Here is a 22,990-nt window from a genome sequence, read left to right as displayed (position 1 = left end):
AAGTACCTTTTCTCAGTATGTCGCGCTTGGTAGAAGGCTCAATAAAGCAAAAAGAAGTCATGGAGGATCGGAATGAAATAGACTGGTACAAAGGAAGAGAAACTCCAATGTTGTCTGATCAGAAAGGATTTGTTGATACTTATTGAGGAAAGAGTCGTCTTGACATTTCCATGGAGACCCGTCAATAGATTGCACACAGAGTATGTTCAAATGAGACGTGCACTGGCATTGTGATATGGGGCATATGGGTCTAGTGATGTCAGCTTGAGGGGCGGGTGTTCTTATTTATTGCCGCGAGGGCACTAGAACCTAGGGCAATGGATCAACTGATAAGCTTATAACAAAATGGCGGATTCCGAGCCGTGAGTTTCGCATGTGTAAATGTGAGAAAGCCAAAGGTAAAGGACATCAAAATTCAAATCTCTGATCGATCGTTATATGCTCAAAAATACATGCCCGATCTATTGGGCCAATAAAATTCCTCAGTTACCCTTTAATTAATACATTATTAAAGAAAGGAGGAGCCTTCCCTATAATGTTGCAAGCAAATTGGGAGAGGTGCACATCTTTTAAATGTACAAAGCTGTATTTGAATCTTTTCTGCAGAGTGCAATCCTGACAGGAATATTCACAAGTGTTCTAACTAGTCTTTCCAGTAGTCTAGTGGGTAAGTCATTCGGCTTTGGTCCTGGTGACATGAGTTCGGACCCAAGTGTCGGCATAAAAATAGGATAGCTCAAACTAATACGCAAAGTAGATTTCCTGGGGAGACATTTTTGGCCAGATCTCAGATCCGGCAAGGCGGACCAATGACCAGCGTTGATCAGTTTTGAAATATTAGATTGGATCTTTGACCTAGGTTGCAGGCAGTGCCTAATACCTCTAGGGAAGGAATGCCTTCCAGGGAGCATGGAATGCATAAATGGCAAGTGGTAGGGCTGGGGAAAGCAAGAGTGGTGCATGGGAAGGGAAGGGGACAGAAGAGACACCCAAAAGGTAGGACTAGGGACCCTGGAGCAGGCTAAAGATGGGGGCGGGGGGTTGAGGAAGCAAAGCAAAGGACATTACAGGTGGAATGAGAGAGGAGGCAGGCAGCAGGCCCAAAAGGCAGCAAAGTCCAAAAAAGAAAGGCATTGGAGTATGCGGGAGAAGCTCGGGCCCGTGTAGCATACTTGTGTCTGGTACCAGGAGCCAGGGAAGGACAATGTGGCAAAAGATGAAGGTAAACCCCAGTGCAGCTTCCAGGAAACGGGAGGTAAGACGAGCGAGCTCTGGCAGATGGCAAGAGTAGTGCCCATGGAAACACTGCAGGTAAGCACAAATGAGGCGCAGGCAGATACCAGAGATGCAAGTGTAATATACATCATTGATATGCTGTATCACTAGTTTGTTTACTTTTTACAGAGCGAAACTTTAGTTCAAAGACTCAAGAAAAGCCTCTTAGATGCTTTTTCTTTCTCCCCAGCCAAATGTAGAATCGTCTCAGGCCTGACATTCAAGCGCTGCCAATTTCCCAAGTCGCGGCCAGGCCCAGACACCCACAGCGTCCATCCTTGGCTCTGTAGCCTGAGCACTTTAAAAACTACAAACACATTTCTTTTAGCAGTGGCAGAGCCTTTCATATGCATGATGGCACATTTCCAACTGAAAGACCTCGTAAAGCAGCAGTTAACTACTAATCTAGGATATTTAAAGTGAGCAACGTAAACCACCCTTTATAGATGCGTGTATATGTTATGCCATGTTAAAGGATATTTATACTGCGCACTATCACCACCTGAGTGGTCTCCTGGAGCTCTGGCAGATCTGAAAAGCATGAGGGTATGGTCATTTAGTAGGACTAAGCGGGGGAAAAGCGCAAGACGGCTGTGATGTGCTGTTGGTAGCTTCAGTTCCGTTTATACCGTTTGCGGAGCGTAGGTGTGAATTTTCGGTCAGTAGTTGTCAGGTGCTGTTGTGCAAGGCTATGTGTGGTTTGTTTCGACGTTGCGGTGTAGTGAAGTGCGTACGGTTTGTTGTGCTATAGAAGTATTGTGTTTAGTTTAGGGTTTGAGAGGTGTAAGCAGAGGGGATGTTTTATTTTAGTGGGGTTGGTTAGTGCGGATACTTTCTCATACACCCTCAGTTTTGGCAACCTGTTGCACATATCCTAACAGAGCCGTGCATTGTGATGTGCCGGGTGCTTTGTTGGGAAAGATTTCTCTAAGTGCAATTTTCCCTCCATTTTATGGACCCCACCAAACATTTTGCTTTTGGTTGGCTGACCTAACCTGACTTTGTCCAGTTGAACAAAGCCTTCAGGTGCGCTCCCCATTGTTTTGGGGAAAACTGACACATCCCTTCAGTCAGTACTGGGAAACTGTTTCCCTTGTCGCTATGCTCTGGTGATGGTCACTGTGGGTGTCTTGCCTGCCTGCTCACCTGAGCCATAAATCCTGCTGCACCAGAATTTTCTTCGTCCTCTCTTTGTGAGCAGAGTAAAGGCTACTGTCCCGTCATGGATGACTGTCCTGCCCTGTAGCCCCTGAGAGCTGGAACGACGAGCAATGGCAGAGTTTGAACCTACCAGCGACCTTGACTTAACTGGCGAAGTTCGGTCTGGAGTGTGCCAATGGGAGGTGAGTACTTGCTTAACTTACAAGTGGCCCCTGGCACATCCATTGTACTTTTACGCACGAGGATTCCTTTAAGATCCTCACTTTGGCTGGGATAGCCTGCGCTCCCTAGCTATTCCCAAACGTCGAGTCGTTCTGCTTGTAAGGGAAGACCCTCCTCGAATAGTGGGACTTTATTCTTCATTGCCTCAATCCCCTTCACGAACTGCCACAGCCCCTTGCAGAGGTACCGCTGTCGCTGTTTACGCATGACCGCGCGTTGTAAACACACTGCTGTACTTTTGAGCACAACGCTCCCGACTTCGTAGGGCTGGACTGTTTAAGTTAGGGTTTTGATCCTGAAGCCTGCCCAATGCAATACTTGTGTTAACCCCCTTCTATTACAGGTTGGGGTTGTGTTTTCCCCCTTACCGCATTAGGCTAAGGTGATTGTATATATGTCACATAGTGATCCGCTCGTGTGATAACTGTTTCTCTATTACTGTGATTGTATGTGCTTGATTATAAGGCCTATAATAAATGTATAAGTATTTTTGATATATACCTGTTTGAGAGTATTCTGTGGCTTGTTACTGTGTATGCTCATTGTGGGCTTCCAATCACTCTGATCCCTTCTGAGACCTAGGCTTGACCACCCACCAAGCTACCTTGATTGGTCTGGCTTGTCCAGAAGGTTTCCCTGTTCCACTAAACTAGGGTGGCCTCCTAAACATCTGCCGACCAGGTCAGAGTTTAGAAATCCATCTTAACAGGCCTCACTCCGATTTTCTGTGCGGAGTTGTGGGTTGCTATTAGGGCTATTTAGTGATGATACCACCTCCACCCCTGCCCTTTTCAGACTAATGGGTGTCCACATTCCTTGTGCAGCCACCATCGCCTCCCTGTGCCCCCATTATATCCATAATGACTGCTAACGTGACATGCAAAAAAATAAAGTTGCTTTAGTCACTAATCAAATATTCTCAACATCATGAATAAGAATGATCTGAAGGTTTGTATCAAAGAATCTCCAACTCTATCAGAGTTTATTACACAACTTCTTTTATTGCTTGGCTTACATCACTGAAAGTACAGTGTGCTTAAATAGATTTTTCAGGTTTGCATTATCTTCAATTCTGGACTATTCAGAATGTGCAAATTGAAGACACAATAGTATTCTTTTGGCTTAACATGTTTCTATAAGGATTGACATGTAGTTGTGTGGCTTTACTATGCAATGTATTTGTTTTGTAAGTAAACTCCATAAGGCAGTATCATTTTAGGCCTTGAAATCTAAAACTTACATATTTCTACCAGGTAAAGCTTGGTAGGTACAGGGTCAAAATTGCAGAGTGTTTTACATTCCCTGCTTCTCTGCCAGTGTGAATGAGGTTTTGTATGGCAGAGCGTTGACAAACCAAATCGTATCAAGGCACAGTTGTCATATAAATGTACCATGAGCAGGTACACGTTTCCAGAAGCTTTAGCTAAATTTCTATAATCCGAGTCAGTTTAACCTATTTAAAAAGATACGTTTTATCGCTTTGCTGAATAAATAGGACTCTGCTTTCCTGATCTTCCAGGGCAGGCCATTCCATAATCTAGGTCTAAATACAGAAAATCTATGCTCTCCCCTAGATTCACAAGAGGAAGGAGGGATAGCCAGGAGCAGCTTGTCCCCTGATCGCAGAGTGTGAGTTGGTTTGTAGAGGCTTTAATTATCTTCCAGATATGAAGGGGCTAGGTTGTTCAAACATTTATATATTATGCACCTGATCTTAAACTTAATCTTATCCTCCACAGTCACCTAGTGGATGGATCGGCGTGAGCCCGAGATGGGTGAGGACTTACCCATACACCATTCTGACTGCTGCATTTTGTGCCTTCTGCAGTCGATGTATTTGTTTAACTGAGGCCCCGGCTAGCAGGCTGTTAAAGTAATCCATTTGGGAATTTACCAGGGCTCCCACCACAGCTGCATGGTCCTTCTCAATGACAAAGGGGAGGGTGTGCTGTAAAAGACACTAAGAGCCTCATCACGAGTCTGGCTGAAACCCTTAAATGCGGCGGTAGCGCTATTACCGCCGCATTTAAGGGTCCCCCAGATCATGGCCTTGGCGGATTTCCCCCCAGCTCTGAGCTGGGCGGGAAATCTGCGGCAAAATTGCTGATTTTCGGCGCTATTACTGCAGGCGGGAAATCCATGCAGCCTTGCCAAGATAAAGGGACATCTTGTAATGAGACTTCTGATTGGCACACGCATTCTAAAACACCCACTACTGATATTCTGCTTCTTGCTTTTGTGATAGCACCACCAAATGCCACAAAACCAAAAAAGCTTCTTGTGATTATTCCAGTATGGTAGAATAGAACCTTACCTAGTGCTTGCAGTATTCACTTGCAACCTTTTTATTTCATAAATTCTTCCACCTCCCCACCTCCCTCCCTCCCTCCCTCTTTCACATAGATCTACTCCACTTCTCTCCCCTTCCCTTCTTCTAATCGCTCTACATACTGTTTTGTTGACTGATTCATGTTAGTAATGTTTCTATTGTTACTGTTATTATTACGTTAATTGTATCCTGTTGTTATATGTGCAGCGCTTTGGTCTAAAGCGTCATATAAACCCAATAAATACAAATACAAATAATCCAGGTAAAAGCACAATGGAGTGCTATGAACATTTTCCTATTAAACGCCCAATTTGTTTGTCACAACATTTCTAGACAAATGTTCAGAGCAATGCAATTATGCAAAGACTATATTATATTTATTTCACTTCCACAAGGTTATGTTTGTTAGGTACGGCTTACTTTGATCTAAATATGTCAAATACATCACTGTGTTAAATCCTAAAAAGGGAGAAACACATCTGTGATCGTTGAATATCTTGGAGGAATGTTTGTATTTATCTGCTATGTTTAAAGTGAAGCAACAAAGCGGCGGATCTTGACAGAGGCCTTACCTATGTCACCCAGTAAGTATTTCAATGGTGTAGCTGGGATATTCACCCCAGTAATGTCACTTACAACCCTGGCCACTTCCTCCCAGAAGACCTGGACAGGGGGGCAATCCCAATACATGTGAATGGAGTTTGCCGTGCTAGCTTTGCATTTGGGGCAGTCAGCCTCTCGAGTAGGGTCAAATTTGGAGATTTTGTGTGGGGTTACGTGCAGATGATTCAGGATTTTAAATTGAATTAATCTAAAATTAGAATTAAGTGAGATGGATTTGGTATGTAGGCAGCATTTGGTCCATTTGGCATCATCAATGGTGATGCTTAAATCCCGCTACCATTTCTGATTCATGCAGTTTCTGGATGGAGTATGTTCCTGAACTGCCCTATACAGGTTGGATATCGTACCTGTAAAACCGTCTTGTGTCATAAAGTGAACTTCACATGCTTATAATCGGTAAAGCTGAATATTGGTGGAGGAAAGGGTATATCAATGGAAATAGTTAGTCAAACATCTGCTTGTACATTGTTTATGGGTTGGAGACACCCGATATAGGAATGCAGCAGGGAGTACATCTAAACAAAGACCATTATATACTCCTGTACGTTTTGCCACAAAGTTCCGTGCTTGGCTCTGAGAGCCTGCAGTACGGTGACCCTCAGGGCAAAGATGTGCCCTGAACTTCGGGATGGCAAGCCCAAGGGATAGTGCACTGTGGCCTTATCACATAGCAACGACTTCTTATGTGTGGACTACAACTCCCATAATGCCCCTAACTATGCCCCCTGCCAAGTTTGACCTCACAAAGGAACACAGAGTGGCTAGTACGGCACCCAGACTTTCTGCTTGCCCTTTGAGCACTACCCGATGAATAGAGTCTACCCTCAGCCACCATGAGTGCAATTTCTACCCTCTTCTGTACCCCAGCACAGCCAATGACACAAGAAGGGGGGTCCCTTTGGAGGAATAGCAGATCAGTGGTCCTGCAGAGCCGACCACACCTGCACGCTCGGCTCCCCTTGCGTGGGACCCACTCTGAAATCTGAAAAGTGAGGGACATGAGCTTGGCCGAATAATCCGGAAGGCAGTCATCCTGGCCCAAGTTCCACCTCATAACGGGAAGCTACTATCAAGGGAGAGACTTTTCAACCAACACCTCTGCAGCACCCAAACGGAAAGAGGAAGTTGGGAACTACCAAGATGGTAGATGTAGTTCCTGTGGCTGAGGTCCAGCTGACACTGGAAGCCCACCCAATCCCACAGAACTCCAACTTCCAAGCCACCTATATCAAGTCTGAAGACCTGTGTCCTCTTATCCCAAAGAGACGCTGGAAGGTAGTGCCAATACCCTATATAAACCCAGACTCCCAGTCGGTGGGCCTCATTTCGGGGTTGCAGTAGAACCTGCCGGTAGCCGGCGGACTTCCTCCGACCCTGTAACACTGTTTCCACCGCCTGACATCCTGGTGCCAGCGGGATATCATGGCAGGCGCGGAACGGTAAATCCCCATTCCCGTGGAGTCCAATAGGAGTCCACGGGAATGGGGTCACTGAAGTACTTGCACTGTTGCCAACGGTGCCAGTGCTTCAGTGAAAACACTGCCGGTAGGGGCCTGAACTCCCGGGAGTTCCGTGCCCCTAGCAGCAAACTCGCAGTTTGGCGGTCCGGAAAGGGTACCGGTACATTGCTACCGGTAACCTTGTTTGCGGACCGCCAAACATGTAATGAGGCCCAGTGTCAAGAGTTAGAAGGAAGAAAAAACGGTGGCTGGAGTAGGAGCAGGAGAAGGAGCAGGAAGGACATTTGGAGAGAGCTAGTGGAAGGCATGCCGAAGGAGGCGGAGAGGATGCACTGTGATGCCAGAGCGGGGGGGGGAGACAGGCTTGGGAGAGCGGGGTGAACTAAAGGAGGTAGACATTAAGGATATATGGGAGTAGGTGGTTGACGATGAGAATGAGCAGGGGGTGGTGGAAATGGACATAAAGGAGGTTGAGGTGGTTGGCAGAGACAGTATGCAGGCTGAGGAAGAGTGTTATTTGAAGGCGGTTGTGGAAGAGCATTATCAGGAGGTGTTTGAAGGAGATATCAAGGTTGTTGCACTCCTTCGGAGGACTAGTAAGCAGGGAGTTGTAGGGGACACCCTGAATGTTGTGGAGGAGAGCAATGGTGTTCGAAATGGTTTAAGAGGAGGTTGGTGAAGGTTTGGAGGAAAGATTGCATGAGGGTGAGGAGGAGATTGTTAACGGTCATAACAAGGAGTTAGATACCGGTCAGGACTCCAGAAGGTAAAAGGTTGAGTACGTGGAGGCTTCTTATGGAACTCTACAAGACTGAAGGCCATAGGTTCAATTCTTATCTATCTGATTGTTCCGATTCTTTCTCTTGGGCTGGCCGTTTTACTTCTTCTCTTCCTCTACTCTTCATTGTCCCACAAGCCTTTGTTCTTGGACCTTTGCTCTCCTTCCTGTAGGCAATTCCTCTTTCCTGTTTGATTCAATCTAGCCGCCTATCTATGCAGACAATTCATAGATTTTTCTCTTTGTCTTCCTTATCTGACTCTGTGCATTCTTCCATTTCTTCCTTAACGCATCCAATCCTGGATGAATATTAATTTTCTTCATCTTAACCCTTTGAAAACAAGTGCCTTTCTTTCCCGCCACTAACCCCTCCTCCACTCCTGGTCTACTTTTTTCTTCACTCTCTTCTCCCTTTCTCCTTATGAGTCCATAATAACTGCAGTGTTACTTTTGACTCCTCTATCACTGAAACAACTCAAATTGGTCACTTTCATCTCTATAACATTTGCAGCACTTGTATTTTTCTTTCATTTCAAGGTACAAAGTTTCTTGTTTCATCAATCATCCTCTCGCATCTTGACTGCTCTTCTGCTCTTACTTGGATTTTACTTCCTCGGATATTGCTCCTCCGCGTTCCATTTATAATTTGGCTCTCCATCTGCTCTTTCTTGTACCTTGATCTCGTCTTCTCTTCCCTCTGTTTCTTCCTTACCCTTGGACTCTCGTCACCGCTTCCACTTTCACTGTATTGTCTTTAAATTCCTGTTTGGTCTTGCTCCTTCATATCTTTCCTCTGTTTCTCTTTCTATTCTCGCCCTCTGGATTTGATTGATCTCAATCACTTTACCTTCTTTCCGTTCCAAAACCTCCCTGCGCTAACTTTCGTCTCTACTCCTTTTCACTTCTCGTCCCCAAACATAGAAACTTGTTACCCTTTCCTATTCGTTCTTTACCCTCCTTTCACGTTTTTCATACTCGTCTTAAAACACAGCTCACTATCTCTTTTTCTGATACCTAACTTGGGCTCTCTGTTCTATGAACCATTGCACTGCCAATTTTTACTTTTATTTGTATCGTTGTTGTAATGACACTGTGCAGCGCTTTGGCGAAAGCACTATATAAATGTCAATAAAATACAAAAAATGTAGAGTAGCACGAGAGGGGAACTGGAGTTTCTAGTATATAGGCCAGTTTCTACCAGCCCCAACTGAGGAAGAGAAGCAAGCAAAGGATTATGAGGTGGTTGCAAAGCCAACTTCAATATTGGCAGACGGAAGTAGTCCAGAGGAGGGGGCAGAAGGAGGCCCTCATGAGAACGGAAGACTTGCATCTTGGGTGGTAAAAGGGTGAAGGGGCCAGAGACCAAGTGGTGTGGTGAGTAGGCAGGATTCCCACATTCTACAAGGAAGAACGTAGAATTTGGGAGGCAGAGCTATATCAGGCTGGTGAATTCAAAGAAGGGTTTGAAGAGGGAGAAAGAAAGGCAGCAGAAAAGTTGTGCTAGAATTAACAACACAGCAACAGTTCAGGTGGGTCAGATCAGGCTCTAGTCATGTATTAGAGGTAGAAGATGGAACGAGCCAGTGGCGGAGCAATGTGGGGGGGGGGCTGGAGCAAATTGGCAATTAAAAGGGGAGGACAAGAGGCAAACTGGGGAACCCTTGTGGCTAGGGCAGGGTCCCCAGGAAGCATTGAAACCAACTTGCAACCAAACTTTCAAACCAGCTCTCTCCTGAGAAGAAGCTGACGCACACATTTCCGCTTAGTCAAGATCCTGGAAGCAACTGTCTGGGACTTGCCAAAAAAGTGGCTCGGGATCCCCTATAAAATCAGGCCCAGAAGGCGACTGGCAGATTTAGTAAAGTAGAAACTGACTTTCCAGAGCGAGTTGGCTCTAGAGCCTGGGAAAGTGGTCATCTTTTATCCACCCAGTTTGTTTTTTTGGCCCCAACCTGTACAGAGTTCGAAAGAAACCCTGTTAAATACTTTTTATTAGATTGTAGTTGTCAGTTAACAGTTCCCACCGGGAACTGCTGTGACATTGTACATAGTGTGGTGTTCAATGACTCCACTTTTGTCTGTCGGCATGGGTAAATTCTTTACAGAGCAACGATTGAAAACACCATTTCAACGTCAATTCCACCTTGGTTATGTAAAGACTATGTTAAAAATGTGCCTTAAATGCTCGCTAATTTCGGAACGCATTCATCAACTGATATTGTTTCTCTTTTTCAGATGACTGTCATGTCCAGTTCGGAAGACCTTGTCGACCGTCTTCACAAGGACAATATCTTTGTTAGTTTGGACGATCAGCGCTCTCAGGGGGTATTCTGTGATGTCACCATTGTCGTTGAAGATGTCAAATTCAAGGCCCACAGAAATGTGCTGGCAGCTTCAAGCCCCTACTTCAGGAAACATTTTTTGAACACAAGTGTTCGGATCTCATGTCACGTTTTAGAGTTGAATGATCTCAAGGCTGATGTGTTTACGGAAATACTTAATTTTATCTACAGTTCCAAGGTGCAGGTACATAAAAAAGACACCCTCCTGGATATTGCAGCAGCAGGAAAAAAGCTGGGTATCACATTCCTGGAAAATCTTCTACATAACAATGACATTTCCAAACCCTCGCCAGCATCTGCTTGCCGTGACTGCTCTGAGCCCCCAGCACCTCCCGATCCATGTGCACGTTATGGCTCTGCAGGGGGTTTCACGGCAGCGATCAGCGAGAAAGCAGACAACGATCCCGCCATCACAAGTGGACCAAGAATCACGAATGCCTTTTCAATCGTAGAGACAGACAACAGTGATGGTGCATTTTCCCCACTGGATCTGAGGGCAAGTTCCAAAAGGACACCGGAAGGCTTCAAGTCTACAGATGTTGGTCTCAGTGCTAAGGAAGCGGTAAGCAATACTAGGTCTGCTAATGCGTTGGCTGAGCATTCCTATGCTGTTTCCTCTGCAAGTAAGATTGTTCGGCGAGATTTGACACTTGAAGAAGGCAATGTGCCCAACTCTGAAGCTGGCAAAGAAAACCAACCCCTTCCAATATCATCTACAATTCAAGCCACACAAGTGGCATGCTGCGCACCCAAGAAGGCTCTTCAAAGGAAATACACCTGTTCGATGGACACGCAGATCCAAACTCCAAGGCATGAAGTGGAAACTACAAATAATCAACCAATAGCTTCCAATTTGATTTCTGAGAAAGAGATGGATTTCCAGAGTTCTAGTGAAAAAGAAATCGATCCTTTGAAAAACATGTCTAATGATTTGCCCGGTACAGAATCATTGGCTAGCGATGTTGCACTTAGCAATCGTGCACAGAGTCCCAAAACGTTTGAGCCCCCTTTTAGGTGCAAGAACTGTAACAAGCACTTCACGCATCACAAACGCCTAGGGAGGCATGAGCAAATCTGCCAAAGGCCAGTCCCTTCCATTCTCCAGAGTGGAGATCCACACCGGCTTGCGAACAGCTGTGCTGCTAACAACATGCCCGACCCTCTGTTTGCAAACCAGATTCCATTGTTACCTATCAACGAAATGACTGGTTTCTCTAATGAAGGCGAAACCATGGAAGAAGCAGACCATTTTGTAAAGGTTGTTAATGAGCAGATATTTTACACGTGCATTGTTTGCCATCGCAACTATGTGACCTTGTCGAGCCTGCGCAGACACGCAAATGTGCATTCCTGGAGGAAAACCTACCCATGCCATTATTGCAATAAAGTCTTTGCGCTAGCAGAGTACCGCACCAAGCATGAGATTTGGCATACTGGGGATAGGCGCTATCAGTGTATTTTCTGTCTTGAAACCTTTATGACGTACTATATTCTCAAAAACCACCAAAAGTCTTTTCATGGAATTGATCCACGACTTGGAGTAAGCAGGAAAACAGCCAATGGTGGTTTAAAAGCTAGTGTTTATTCTTACAAGCTTTACAGACTTTTGCCTATGAAGTGCAGAAGGACAGCATACACCGCTCCCAATAATGACTCATCAGAAAATGTCGAACTGAACGCTGAAAATTGTAATTCTATTTCCAATACCGCCATTACTCTTAACTCTGAACCATCTGCATATTTCCAGGATAGTGTGGCGGTATTGACAAACACTGTCAATCCCATGGAAACATGTCCTTTCAATGCAACAGCAACTTCCCTAAATAATATCAGTGCTGTACCTTTACATTTACAGTCTGGCTTGAATCAGTCTTCAATCCCTGAAGCACCTTCTCCCCCTGTGGAAAAGGAGCTCACTTCCAGTATTCATGAGTGTGATTCTTCAGGTCTCCAAAGTCAAAACATGACCTCGACCATCAGCCAGACCGGTGGGACCCCATCTGTTATAGTGCACAGCAGCAGAATCTCGTCGGCCATCATGCATGCCAACGAGGTCTCATCGCATGCAACTAATGGAAGTCCTATGTCCAGCGTTGGACTGAGTCACGCCATAAAAGATGAAAGGAGCGAGGAACCGGATCATTGTGGTGAAATCAACATTGAAGCAAACTGTTTGGAAGAATCTAAATCGCTTCCTTGCACCCAGATGGAAATTTCAAGAGAAACGGATGAGTCTTTAGGCTCGGAAGAACTGTCAAAAGGGAGAACAGGCATCATGCAGGAGGAGAGCAAAACTGAAACCTACATTGCCAAGCCGGCTTTACCCGGAAAATTTGTTAACAATGGTGTGGCACCCCTTTGTAAAATAACAGTGAGAATTGGAAGTGAAGCTATGGTGAGGAGGCACATCCCGGGATCCAATCTCTTTTACATAAAAGGTAGCTCAACACACCTAGAACATAAAAACCCGGAGCATGAATGCAAGGCTGGGAACACAGAAAGGAGCTCGGGCAGGCTTCGCAGGATGTCTGAGAGATATAGGATGAACGAGCTGTCCGATGAAGCAAACGACCAGGACTCCAAAGACAAGGCCTGGCGCCCGTACTGCAACAACAAACCCAAGAAGAGATCGAAACACATGAAGACATTTCGAAAAGTGAAGAAAAGGAAAAAACATGGAAAAAGAGGCGCCAAAAACGAATATAAAAATGGTTTTGACACCTGTAGTGCAGTAGGACTGATTCTCCCAGAGGAAACATGTAAAGAAGACATTAAGGAGGAACCACTAGATATTGACATTGAAAGCAACATTTGTCCAGTTAATGTATCGATGATGCAAGTCGCTGCCCAAAGTGTTGAACAATTAGAGCCTGCTTCCAATCCTTGCTTTTGTGAGCTCTGCCAGAAGCTCTTTCGTAACCCATCGACATTAAAAAGGCACATGAGATGTCATACTGGTGAAAAGCCCTATTCTTGCAAAACGTGCAATAAGTGCTTCTCCTTTGCTTCGAGCCTCAATAAGCATGAGCGGATTCATTCAAATATACAAAAGTACATCTGTCAGCACTGCAGCAAGGCCTTCACGGTCTATGAAACCCTCCAAAAGCATGAGAGAACCCATACCGGGGAGAAACTGTTTGAGTGTCGGTTTTGCCCTCGGAGCTTCCTCTACGTGTGCTCAAAAAAGATCCATGAGAAGGGGCATGAGCTGGGAAATGGGGTGAAAGGTTTCTTTTGCCCCCAGTGCCCCAAGGTTTGTAAAACAGCAGCTTCTCTGAGCACACACGAGAAGAAGCACCTTCTCAAAAGCCTGCATCGTCTGGACAGTCACGGTGAGCAGCCAGGGGATTGCAGAAAAGGTCCAAACCATTCCACAGATCCGCCTTTCAAAGAAATAAACGAGTCGGGGACTATAGACCAAGGCTCTAGGCATTCCTCCAGTGACTGCACTAGCCATTCAAGTGAAGAGAGTGGGGACGATCTGGGCACCGAGCAGGGTTTGGGATGTACCAGTTGCAGAAAAGGACTGTGTGCGCACCCCAAAAAAGAAGGCGGCCTTTCCTCCACACAGAGTTTCTTCATTGAGAATACCTTAAAACAGGCCGCAAAGCATAAGAGTTGGGAAAATTGGCAGTCCTGCCACAGTCATGTGACGGAAAGCAGAGACTTGAATGGTCATGTTGCTGACACAGAACTGAAAGCTACAACCATAAGTACGGATAACCTATCTGATAAAAGCTCCGTTAGTTACCACTAATAATGTCCACCACTGGAAACTAAGCTGTCAATATAGCACAGTCTTTGATATCCAGCATTTTATTAACCAGAAAGTTCTATTAAATGGCATCTCCCATTGTCGGTAATAGAAACGTTCCAGTTCAGAAAATGCCAGATAACGTTTTCCCGTCGGATGACTGGGTGTCCAGTTGGTGCATGCCAGTTCACAGCAAAAGCCTAGTAAGCTTTGGTATGCAGCTCTCTGCCACCCTGATAACTGACTTTTAGTTATTCAGTATATTCACTGATCCGGCATCATTGAGTTCCTAATGATGGCGGATAGCAAAGCTTTTACAATATCTCGTTTTGTGAAAGCGATATGCCCTGTAGTTTTAAGATGTGGCTAAAGAACAGCAATACAATGGTGTTTGGCAAAAGCAGCCAGAAACTGAAAAATGTCGCAACACCAATAGGTGTCTCTCTTTAAAGCGGCAGTACTAATTGTCAGGGTTTAAACTAAATAGCTTATTATTTGGCTTCTCATCAATGTTTTGATGTTATTAGAGGCTACCTAGCCTATTGGGCTGTCAGACTTTTCAACTTGCCAAACAATTAGAAATGATGGTAGTGCAAGGGCGGGACAATGTTGGTGTTACCTGGTACTTCCTTTCATCCATCCAAAGAAGCCTTTAAAATATGAGGTTTTGCCTGGAATTCTACTGTTTTCTCTATCGCCCCATCCGTGCATGGATAGCCGTTTGTTTCCTTTTTTCATTGACCTTTTCCAGATTACATTTTTCTGTGTACATTTATGACTTCTTGTGAAATAATGGCATTCTAGCCACTTGGCACTTACTCATATTTAACGTATACTCACGATCAGGTCTATCTAGCTAGCCTTGTTTGTGGGAGGTGCTGGCACTTTAATGAAAGACTGGATCCGCAAATTAGCTGCCTGGGATTGTTATTGTTCATTTAATGTAAAAAAAAAAAAAAAACAACCTGATTCTGGGATGTTTTTTGGGGATCAAGTTGTGACAAGTGAGCCCAAGGTAACATTGCCCCCAAATGCAGAATGACAATCTGCGTGTCTGTATAGTTTTCAAAGATTTAACGAGCAGATGCATATTTGAGAATTTAAAGGCCTAGAAAAAATGGGCTCCTGTTGCAGAGGATGTACCACCTGCTGATGGACCTGACGGAAAAAAAAGTCCAGCAAAAAGTTTGGTCTAATTTTGGCCAGTTTCTGCGCGGTCTATGCCACCTCTGTAATACCAAATTGATGTGCATTGACCCACACGCCACCTGTAACCTGCTGTGTTAAGCAGAGCTTCCATTTTGCGTAAAACGGGTCCTCAACCTGGGCTGGCCATGCCTGTTTGTGTGTTACACAACCGCTCTGAAAATATAACGGGTTCCATTTTGTGAATCATGTTCCAAATAGTGCTTCCACCACCTGTATAGGCCATTCTGAATGATGAGGTTTAATCCTGGATTGAAGTTATATTGTAGCTCACTCGGATCACTCTTTGCTTCCATATTCTAACCAAGGTCTGTTTTTGAAGGTGTGGCTAGCTCTCTAGAAACCTACACGTTATTGTTCCCATCCTGTCAAATAGTGTATGCATTTTTTTTATTGATATCATTACTGAATACCCAGAATGCTGATATACAAATCATGCACGTTGTATTTAGGCACAAAGGCACTTAAGAACATGTTTATTGCACCTATTTCTGGGGTCCTTATTGGAGACTTTTGCAGGGTTTTCTAAACAGTAAATGGTTTGAAAGTTCCCTCAAAATCCTGGATTCCAAACCTGGGTGTGTTCAACAGAGTTGTCTCAGCAAACATATTTTAGTACTCATTTTTTTAAAACTTAACCGTACTCCTGGTTCATTGTGCTCATGGTCTTGAATTCAATGTGCCCACTACCAGTAGCCACTGCACGTCTTTTACTGCTGACTGTATTTGGCAGCGGGTCTAACGCCAGTCATCATTCATGCTGCCTTGTTTTGGGTCACCATGATTTGCCTGGTTGGCATTCTTATGTATGTTTTGTTGAGACAGCGCCCATGGGAGACCATTCACAACTCAGTTTTAATGGCTATTCCACAACTATCCTTTTCATCAACACATCCTATCTCCATTCATCCCTCACGTTTCCTTTCAGGGGCAACCCAAACACTCATGTACAAAAATAAATGTTATTCGATTTCACAAATATAAAAACAATACAGTATATGTTTACTAACAATGCTCTAAATTAAGACTCAAAATGTGTTGTGATGGGGTTAGTAAAGTGGCCCTCAATTATCTTTAATGCGATACAACTTTTTTTGGGCGAATTAGAGTGGATTTTCTGGACTGTGCCATGTACCTCAAACCATTTCCACCATCTACAACGTTCATTCCTAGTTGGCACCCACAGAAAGTCAAGAAAGAAAAGTGATTCACTATGTGTTTCCTGTCTCAGATTTGCATTTACTAAATAATACATTGTGTTCTTTTAAAAAAACACAATGTCGACAACGTTGTGTTTCGGCCTCTATAAATGGAGTCTGCTCGTTCGCCGAGTCCAGAAAATCCACTGTGTTGTATGGAGTGAAAATTCGTCAATGCAAAGTGTCTCCCGTGGGCACTGTTTTTTTGTTGATTTAAATCCCGGTATAGGGAGACATGGTTGGAGACAATAAAACGACAAGCTAGGGGCCTCCCCTGTATTGACAAAACACGATTTCCCTAATGCCCTTATTAGCTGGTAATTTTCCCAGATAGGCCACGGCCTGGGTGAGAGCCTAATTATCTAACAGTTCCTAAACTGCAAGTCCGTCCCACCATGTACAGTCGCTGCACATGTGTGGCTGTGGATGGGGGCAGAGCTGATTGAGAGAATGTTCACTTCACCTGCCTCTACGGTACCCAACCTCTGTGGATAAATAACAAAAACAAAATGAGGAAATAAACACAATACTTTTCAGTCAATATCCATTTCACTCATTGTGCTTATATTTAGGAAAAACATTTATTGCACGTTCACATTGGGTTCTGGACCGAAGAAGATAGAGAAATGGTATGGAGGAAGTACTCATTTTGTTCAACTTACTTAATCTATATTTTGTATTCGGTTACAGGGACCTACCTCCCTTACAGGAATTTTCTTAAGATGTACGCGAAGATCGCACTGCCCATGGTCAGAGGTCCATTTTACCATAAATAAAACTTCAAATCACAATTTACTTCATGCACCCTAATCCAAATGCCATGATTTTGTATAACTAACCATAAGGAACTTTCTCTCATAGAGGTTGATATTCGAAAGGATACAATTCTGAGCACAGTTGCAAAGTGTTAACCTCGAGTAGAAGTAAACCTGATTGCAAGCTCTGTGAAATGGCGGTCTCAATCAGAGGTGCCAGTTCAATTGTATACTTAAGGTTGTGTGCATGGTTACGCTTCCGAAGTACTGTACTGCTGTGGGCCACATTATGACCTAGGTGTCGATCGGAAAAACGTGCAGTGGTCGAAGTACTTGCCTGTATTTATCAGCTGCTTGAACATGACATGGAGACCGCATGTTGTAATACTGCATGGAGAATAGTAAATAAGTCGACATGCAGTGTTTCTTGGGCACCGCATACATTAAGTATGGTATGCAGCATTGCTAAAAAATAAGTCCATTACAAATCCCTTACATGCCTCTAGTATTGACCTGCAGCATACATTTTAAGAAATTACTCGTTTGCTTATATCAGCTTGATGGGTGCCTGAACATTTAACCTCCATGCCACTAAACTGTCGGAGTAGGATGGAGAATTGTAGCTTTGGAGATGTCTATGCGTGTGTCAACATGATGCATTTCTGTACATTCAACTTCCAGGTCACTAAGCTGTCGATTAATTTGCGGCTATGGAGCTATGAGGAGCAATGTATGTAGGGGGTCAATGTACTAAGGGCGAGACCATCCCCCTGGCTACCCAGCAATGACCAACTCCTCATCCTATGTAAACTGGCCCTTTAGATAATTTTCTCTATTCTCCAAACTCATGCATGGTGAGTTTGAGCCACACTCAAATGCGCATGGCCATAACCCTCTCCACAAGTTGCTGCCGGCATCACATTTGCATACTGCTGGGAAATCCTATCCTAGCGTTCGGTTGCTCCATGGAATGTCTCGGCCATCATTCTCAGTTGTCCTGAGTCATGTATTGGTTACCGTCTTGCAACACGCCTACACTTGCATCTCCCTCCTCAACACCCTAATCAAATCGGCAAAAGCCAGCTTCTAAGTCATTGCTGGCTTCCTCAATATTCAGGTGCCTGTGAACTAGTCACATTGTGTTCTTGGCCGCCTCAGCGTGAGGGCGCTTTTTTCGTAAGAGGAAGCATCAGCACACTGTCGATGTCCAGATGACAATCGATGTCACGCGCTGTACCAATTTTTCTGGTTTATGCAGGACTCCATGACTGTAAAACAGAACCCTGCCTGCATAGATGGGGAAACGCAGCCCTAAACAGACCGGACTGCTAAGCATATCGCATATGTGTCTCAGTACTCCCTTCTTGCCACATGCCCTCTTACTGCTCACTGGTGTGAAGTGATAACAGTAATGCCTCCCCTATACAAAGGCCTCAAGGGAGGGACTTAGGAGGCATGGTGCAAAGTACCTGTGTAATACATGGCTCTGTACAAATCACAGCATGGTCCATATGATTTTAGCAGCTGACCTAGAATGCACACTCCTGGCATTGATCCTGATACCCCCATGAGGAAAACTTCCCCTAGAATAATATCCAAACGGATGTCCCCTTTCACTGGACATTTAGCTTCCCGAACTCGCACTTAAGAACCTGCAGCATACAGGTAATGCACTGCAGTGCATCCCGATAAGTTTGGCAAGATGGTTAGGCTGTGTTACATGTAGCACTATATTGCCATCAGGTTACCAAGCCATATTATAAATATGTGACATGATGGGCATCCACATGGACAGTAGGGATATTTGGTGGGTGCTTGACAGGGCAAAGCGCTGTAAACAAAATGTGTGGATGACACTGGCATTGTCCACACATGGCAAAACGTCACCGTTTGCATCAGTGAGAAAAAAATAACACTTTTTACAGTCAAGAAAACCATGGACACACACTGGTTTAAAGCGTGTTTATTTTTCCAAAAACAAATTTTACTCTGAAAAACCATCATACTGCCACCCCAAAGCCCAGTACTTCATCCACCTTAACTCCAACACCCATCAAATAAAAAAAATGTCAATTTTGAGAGATTGGTTGGGGAGAAGGAGGTGCACCTGGCAGCAGGAGTTGTCCCGTGGTTTCTAGCACATCCTACAACTATTTAGGATGAAGTGTTCTCTATTCTCTCTAGTGGGGCAGGGCTTCATCTTGAATGCTGGGCTTACTCCTGAGCACCCCTGCCCCTCCTACCCCCGCCATCCAGCTTTGTGTAGCAGTTGTTACAGCCAGCAGGTTTACTATCCATCTGCGGACCTGGCTCTTTCCTGTCAGTCTATTGCTGGCCGATGTCCTCTCCTTCGCTGCACTTCTCATGTCTTGCATGGCTGTGGCCAGCAGCCATGCCAGTTCTTCTTGGATGACCTGTTCCCCTAGCCTACAGCAACCACGTGATGGGCCGGTGGTAGTCCATAACTGGCGGAGGATATGTCTCTTGGGGTGACATCCTTTCCACCAACTTTTGAATAGTCTCTTTGCATTCTGGTGTCCATTGATAGACCTGGTCATCATATTACAAGATGTCTTCATTATCCCCTTCAAGACTACATTGCCATTGTTACCCAGTATTGTGATAACCGTGGAGGCAGATGGGAGTGGATGCTTTGTACTGCAGTGCCACTCTCATGCCCCTTGGTTTCTTGGAGTGTTTGTGGCCAACTTAATCCGGCCATGGTGGCAGATGTGCCATTAGTGGCAGAAGCACTGTCCGTATGAGGTGATGTTGGCAGTGAAGGAGCAAAGATTGCACCAGCGCAAATATGCATTACTATTTAAATACATTTCCACGCCAGTGCAAATTATTTCAATTGTTAATTAGTGGCATTCCAACATGCAGTACAATTCACTTCAGGTTATGAAAATTCACAATTTCACTGTAGCCACACGATGTTTCTGTAACACCAGGCCATTAGCACGTACCATGGGTATTTTTTTAGGAACCTGACGGATGTTTAAATGGACGAATGTCTGAAATGCTAACTTTAACGACAATAGATTCAGAAAGTTTTAAATGTGCATTATAATAGAGGTAAAATGTATGGCCAGAATTACGGCACATTGGCTAATGTTAAAATTTGCTTGTGTGATTGTACAATCCCGATCATTTTCACTGTCAACGCATGCATACATGTAATACCACACTGGATGTTTTTAGAAGAGAAGCCCTAACACGCAATCATGTTTTATTTGTATATTCTGTTATAGCACACAGGTTTTTTGTGTTAATTTTCTTTATTTCTTTTACATTTCTTTCTTGTTTAAATAAATGAAAAGTCAACTTGGACCTCGATGGGCATCTATTAGAAGTAACACATTACATGTTAGATCAGGTTCGGCAGCTTCACTATAGGGAATAACATGCACATATTCACGTTCTTATCATCGGAGACAGAGAGAGCGTCATTTCAGCTTTGACTTATAAATGTTAGGAAGGTAATCACTTGACAGCTTTTTTTCTTCCATTTGCACACATTTTCGAACTTGAAACCATGTTTTCTTTATACCCATCATGTTTTGCTAAACCAGCAAATGTCAATGGCACTTGGCCCACAATACTGTTTTTAAACCGTCACAATAGGATTCTTAAATTAAGGCCAAAGCAGAATATGGCATGGTCAGCCATAACACATGATGTGCTGCTTTTGGGATTGCAGGTAGGCTGTTTTCATTTGTTTGCATGAGAGCTGCCAATGAAAGTAACGTATTTTGAAATATTGAGGTTCAGACTAAGTTAATCAAAGTAAAGTGTTTCCAAGTATTTGAGGTTCAGAATAAGCTGAATTTGTCACTGCGGCAGTTCTCAGAAAAGGACTAGCCAGCAGAACTCCTGAAAATACTTTTCGGCCTAGACTTGAAGTTCGGGCAAGTTGTTTGCAATGTTTGCGCGCTTCCGTTTATAATTGTTTGCGTGTTGGATGCTCATTTTTTTCTGCTCACTATGTAATGTAATGTTCTTTGAAAATCATGTTGAAATCTGTGGGGAGGCCTTGAAAATGTTAAGCTTTCAAAATGAGAATTAATGGCCAAAGAGGAAAAGGCTTTTGGAAACGGGCTGTGCCCCTATGCTGTGTACTTAACTATGAATGGGAGCAGACCTTTTTGACCTATTCGACCTATTATTTTTCAAATGTTAAAACTTGCGTGGTCCTCGTCACGTTTACCAAAGTGATGTCTGGAAGGTGTACTGCACCCAGTGCAAAATTTTTCATGGAATAAGGGCTCCTTTACCACGTCTAACGAAGACAGTTAAAAAAAGATGTTATGGTAAATTAAGCCGTTGCCTCGTCATTGTCAATATGTAAGTGAAAGTTTCCGGAGCTCGATTAATGCGTAACATGTTATCCCAAGCTTGGGTCCTGCAATATGTGTTGTTAAATAGAACAAAAGCACTTTTGTTTATACCTTTTGGCCTGTAGACAAACACCGTTACTTGCTACATTATATTATATACTCGTCTTAGACCATGCCCGTGAACAAACTAGTTGTTTTGAAGAAAACTGGACATGAAAAACACAATATACTTGTACTAAATACTGTTAAAGTAATATATTAAGAGGCAAGAGTTTAATGTATTTTTGTAAATAATCCTGTTAATGATGCTATGTTGCTTAAATTAAAGAACCAACTCCTGTTTTTGTAGATTTCTTTGAGTTTGTACTTTCTTTCAGTGAAGGAACCTTCCATGTGGTGAAACATAGAGGCTCTGTATGGTTGCTGAAGGTGTATTACTTAATGATGATCTTGGCGAAAATGCTACTTGTAATGCCATCCCCATTTGTGTTGCATCTCAATTAGGCGTATGCCTCAATGTTGGAGCTAACCACATTCTTTATCATCTCTGCCCTAATCTTGCAAATCCTGCACCAGAAGTTGAGCCACTTCCCCTTTTTAGGAGCATTATAGGCTCAACAATACAGTATTTTTGAAAGAGGTTTGTAGTTGCTGAGCATGGTTTGGACGCCCCCTACACCATCAAGCTTCTTTTGTGAAATAGGGTTACTGCACACAATTTTTTTATTGTTTTTTTTTGTGACTCGCTTAATACCAGAGTTTGGTTTCTAAGTGGGATCGGATTCAAACCTCTGTTGCTCTGCATGGTCTTGCTTCCAGGACCAGTATGTTGCCCCTGTGCTATTAACCTTCCACTTAGACATTGTTAATGAGGAATGTACAAAACTCCTCTGTGAGAATACCCATGTATAAAATATGTGAAATCGAACTGCATTACACTGACATCCAGTGGGGGCCTTTCAATATGGATATCAAACACTCTACAAGGCACCTTTTTCAGCATTAAAAACGAACTATAAATCTAAAAAAATGAATGGATAATTTGAGTATGCCAGATCTCTTCTAACTCTTTATTTAAATTCTTATAGTCAATCGAAAGTTTACATATAATTTAAATACAACAAGAACGTATTTTCATGTTAAAATGAATACAACTTATTATCACACACCTTTACCTGCTAGAAAACGCTTAAAAACAACTTCTTAATCTTTCATCTTTCTCAATTAAAATAATCAATATAAAATACCTTCAGACACATTTTTAAGAACATTCCAACATACTACATAAAAATACATCATATGAAATATCAAATTAACATCATTGCTCTTCAAAAGATGTATCCACATTTCGTCCATATTATTCAAATCATAAGTGTTATAGGCCTTTACAAATGTCATTCTCAAGGTAAAAAGACTCACATTGGCATATTAGGTGTTCAGCTGTCTCAATTGTTAAAACTCCACACCATCTAATATTACTCATAATACCACATTTTGCTCCTAAAGTTTCAAGAGAATCGGCTGCATTGAATTTGAATAGCAAAT

At 43.6% G+C, this 22,990-nt stretch overlaps 1 protein-coding gene across 3 annotated transcripts in view; it reads left to right on the top strand.

Annotated features, from left to right (window-relative positions):
* Positions 1 to 21,795, top strand: part of ZBTB38 (zinc finger and BTB domain containing 38) — a 360,986-nt gene extending 339,191 nt beyond the window's left edge. For all 3 annotated transcript variants that reach the window (XM_069618289.1, XM_069618288.1, XM_069618290.1), the window contains one exon: positions 10,085 to 21,795. In XM_069618289.1, the coding sequence (XP_069474390.1) occupies positions 10,085 to 13,948 (3,864 nt within the window). In that variant the 3' untranslated portion in view covers positions 13,949 to 21,795. The remainder of the gene's footprint in view (positions 1 to 10,084) is intronic.
* The last annotated feature ends 1,195 nt before the right edge of the window (positions 21,796 to 22,990 follow it).

This window comes from Ambystoma mexicanum, chromosome 10, assembly GCF_040938575.1.
Source record: "Ambystoma mexicanum isolate Mex_15411 chromosome 10, UKY_AmexF1_1, whole genome shotgun sequence".
Lineage (NCBI taxonomy): Eukaryota > Metazoa > Chordata > Amphibia > Caudata > Ambystomatidae > Ambystoma > Ambystoma mexicanum.
Note: the sequence above shows the minus strand (reverse complement) of the source record. Positions and strands in the feature narration are given on the sequence as shown.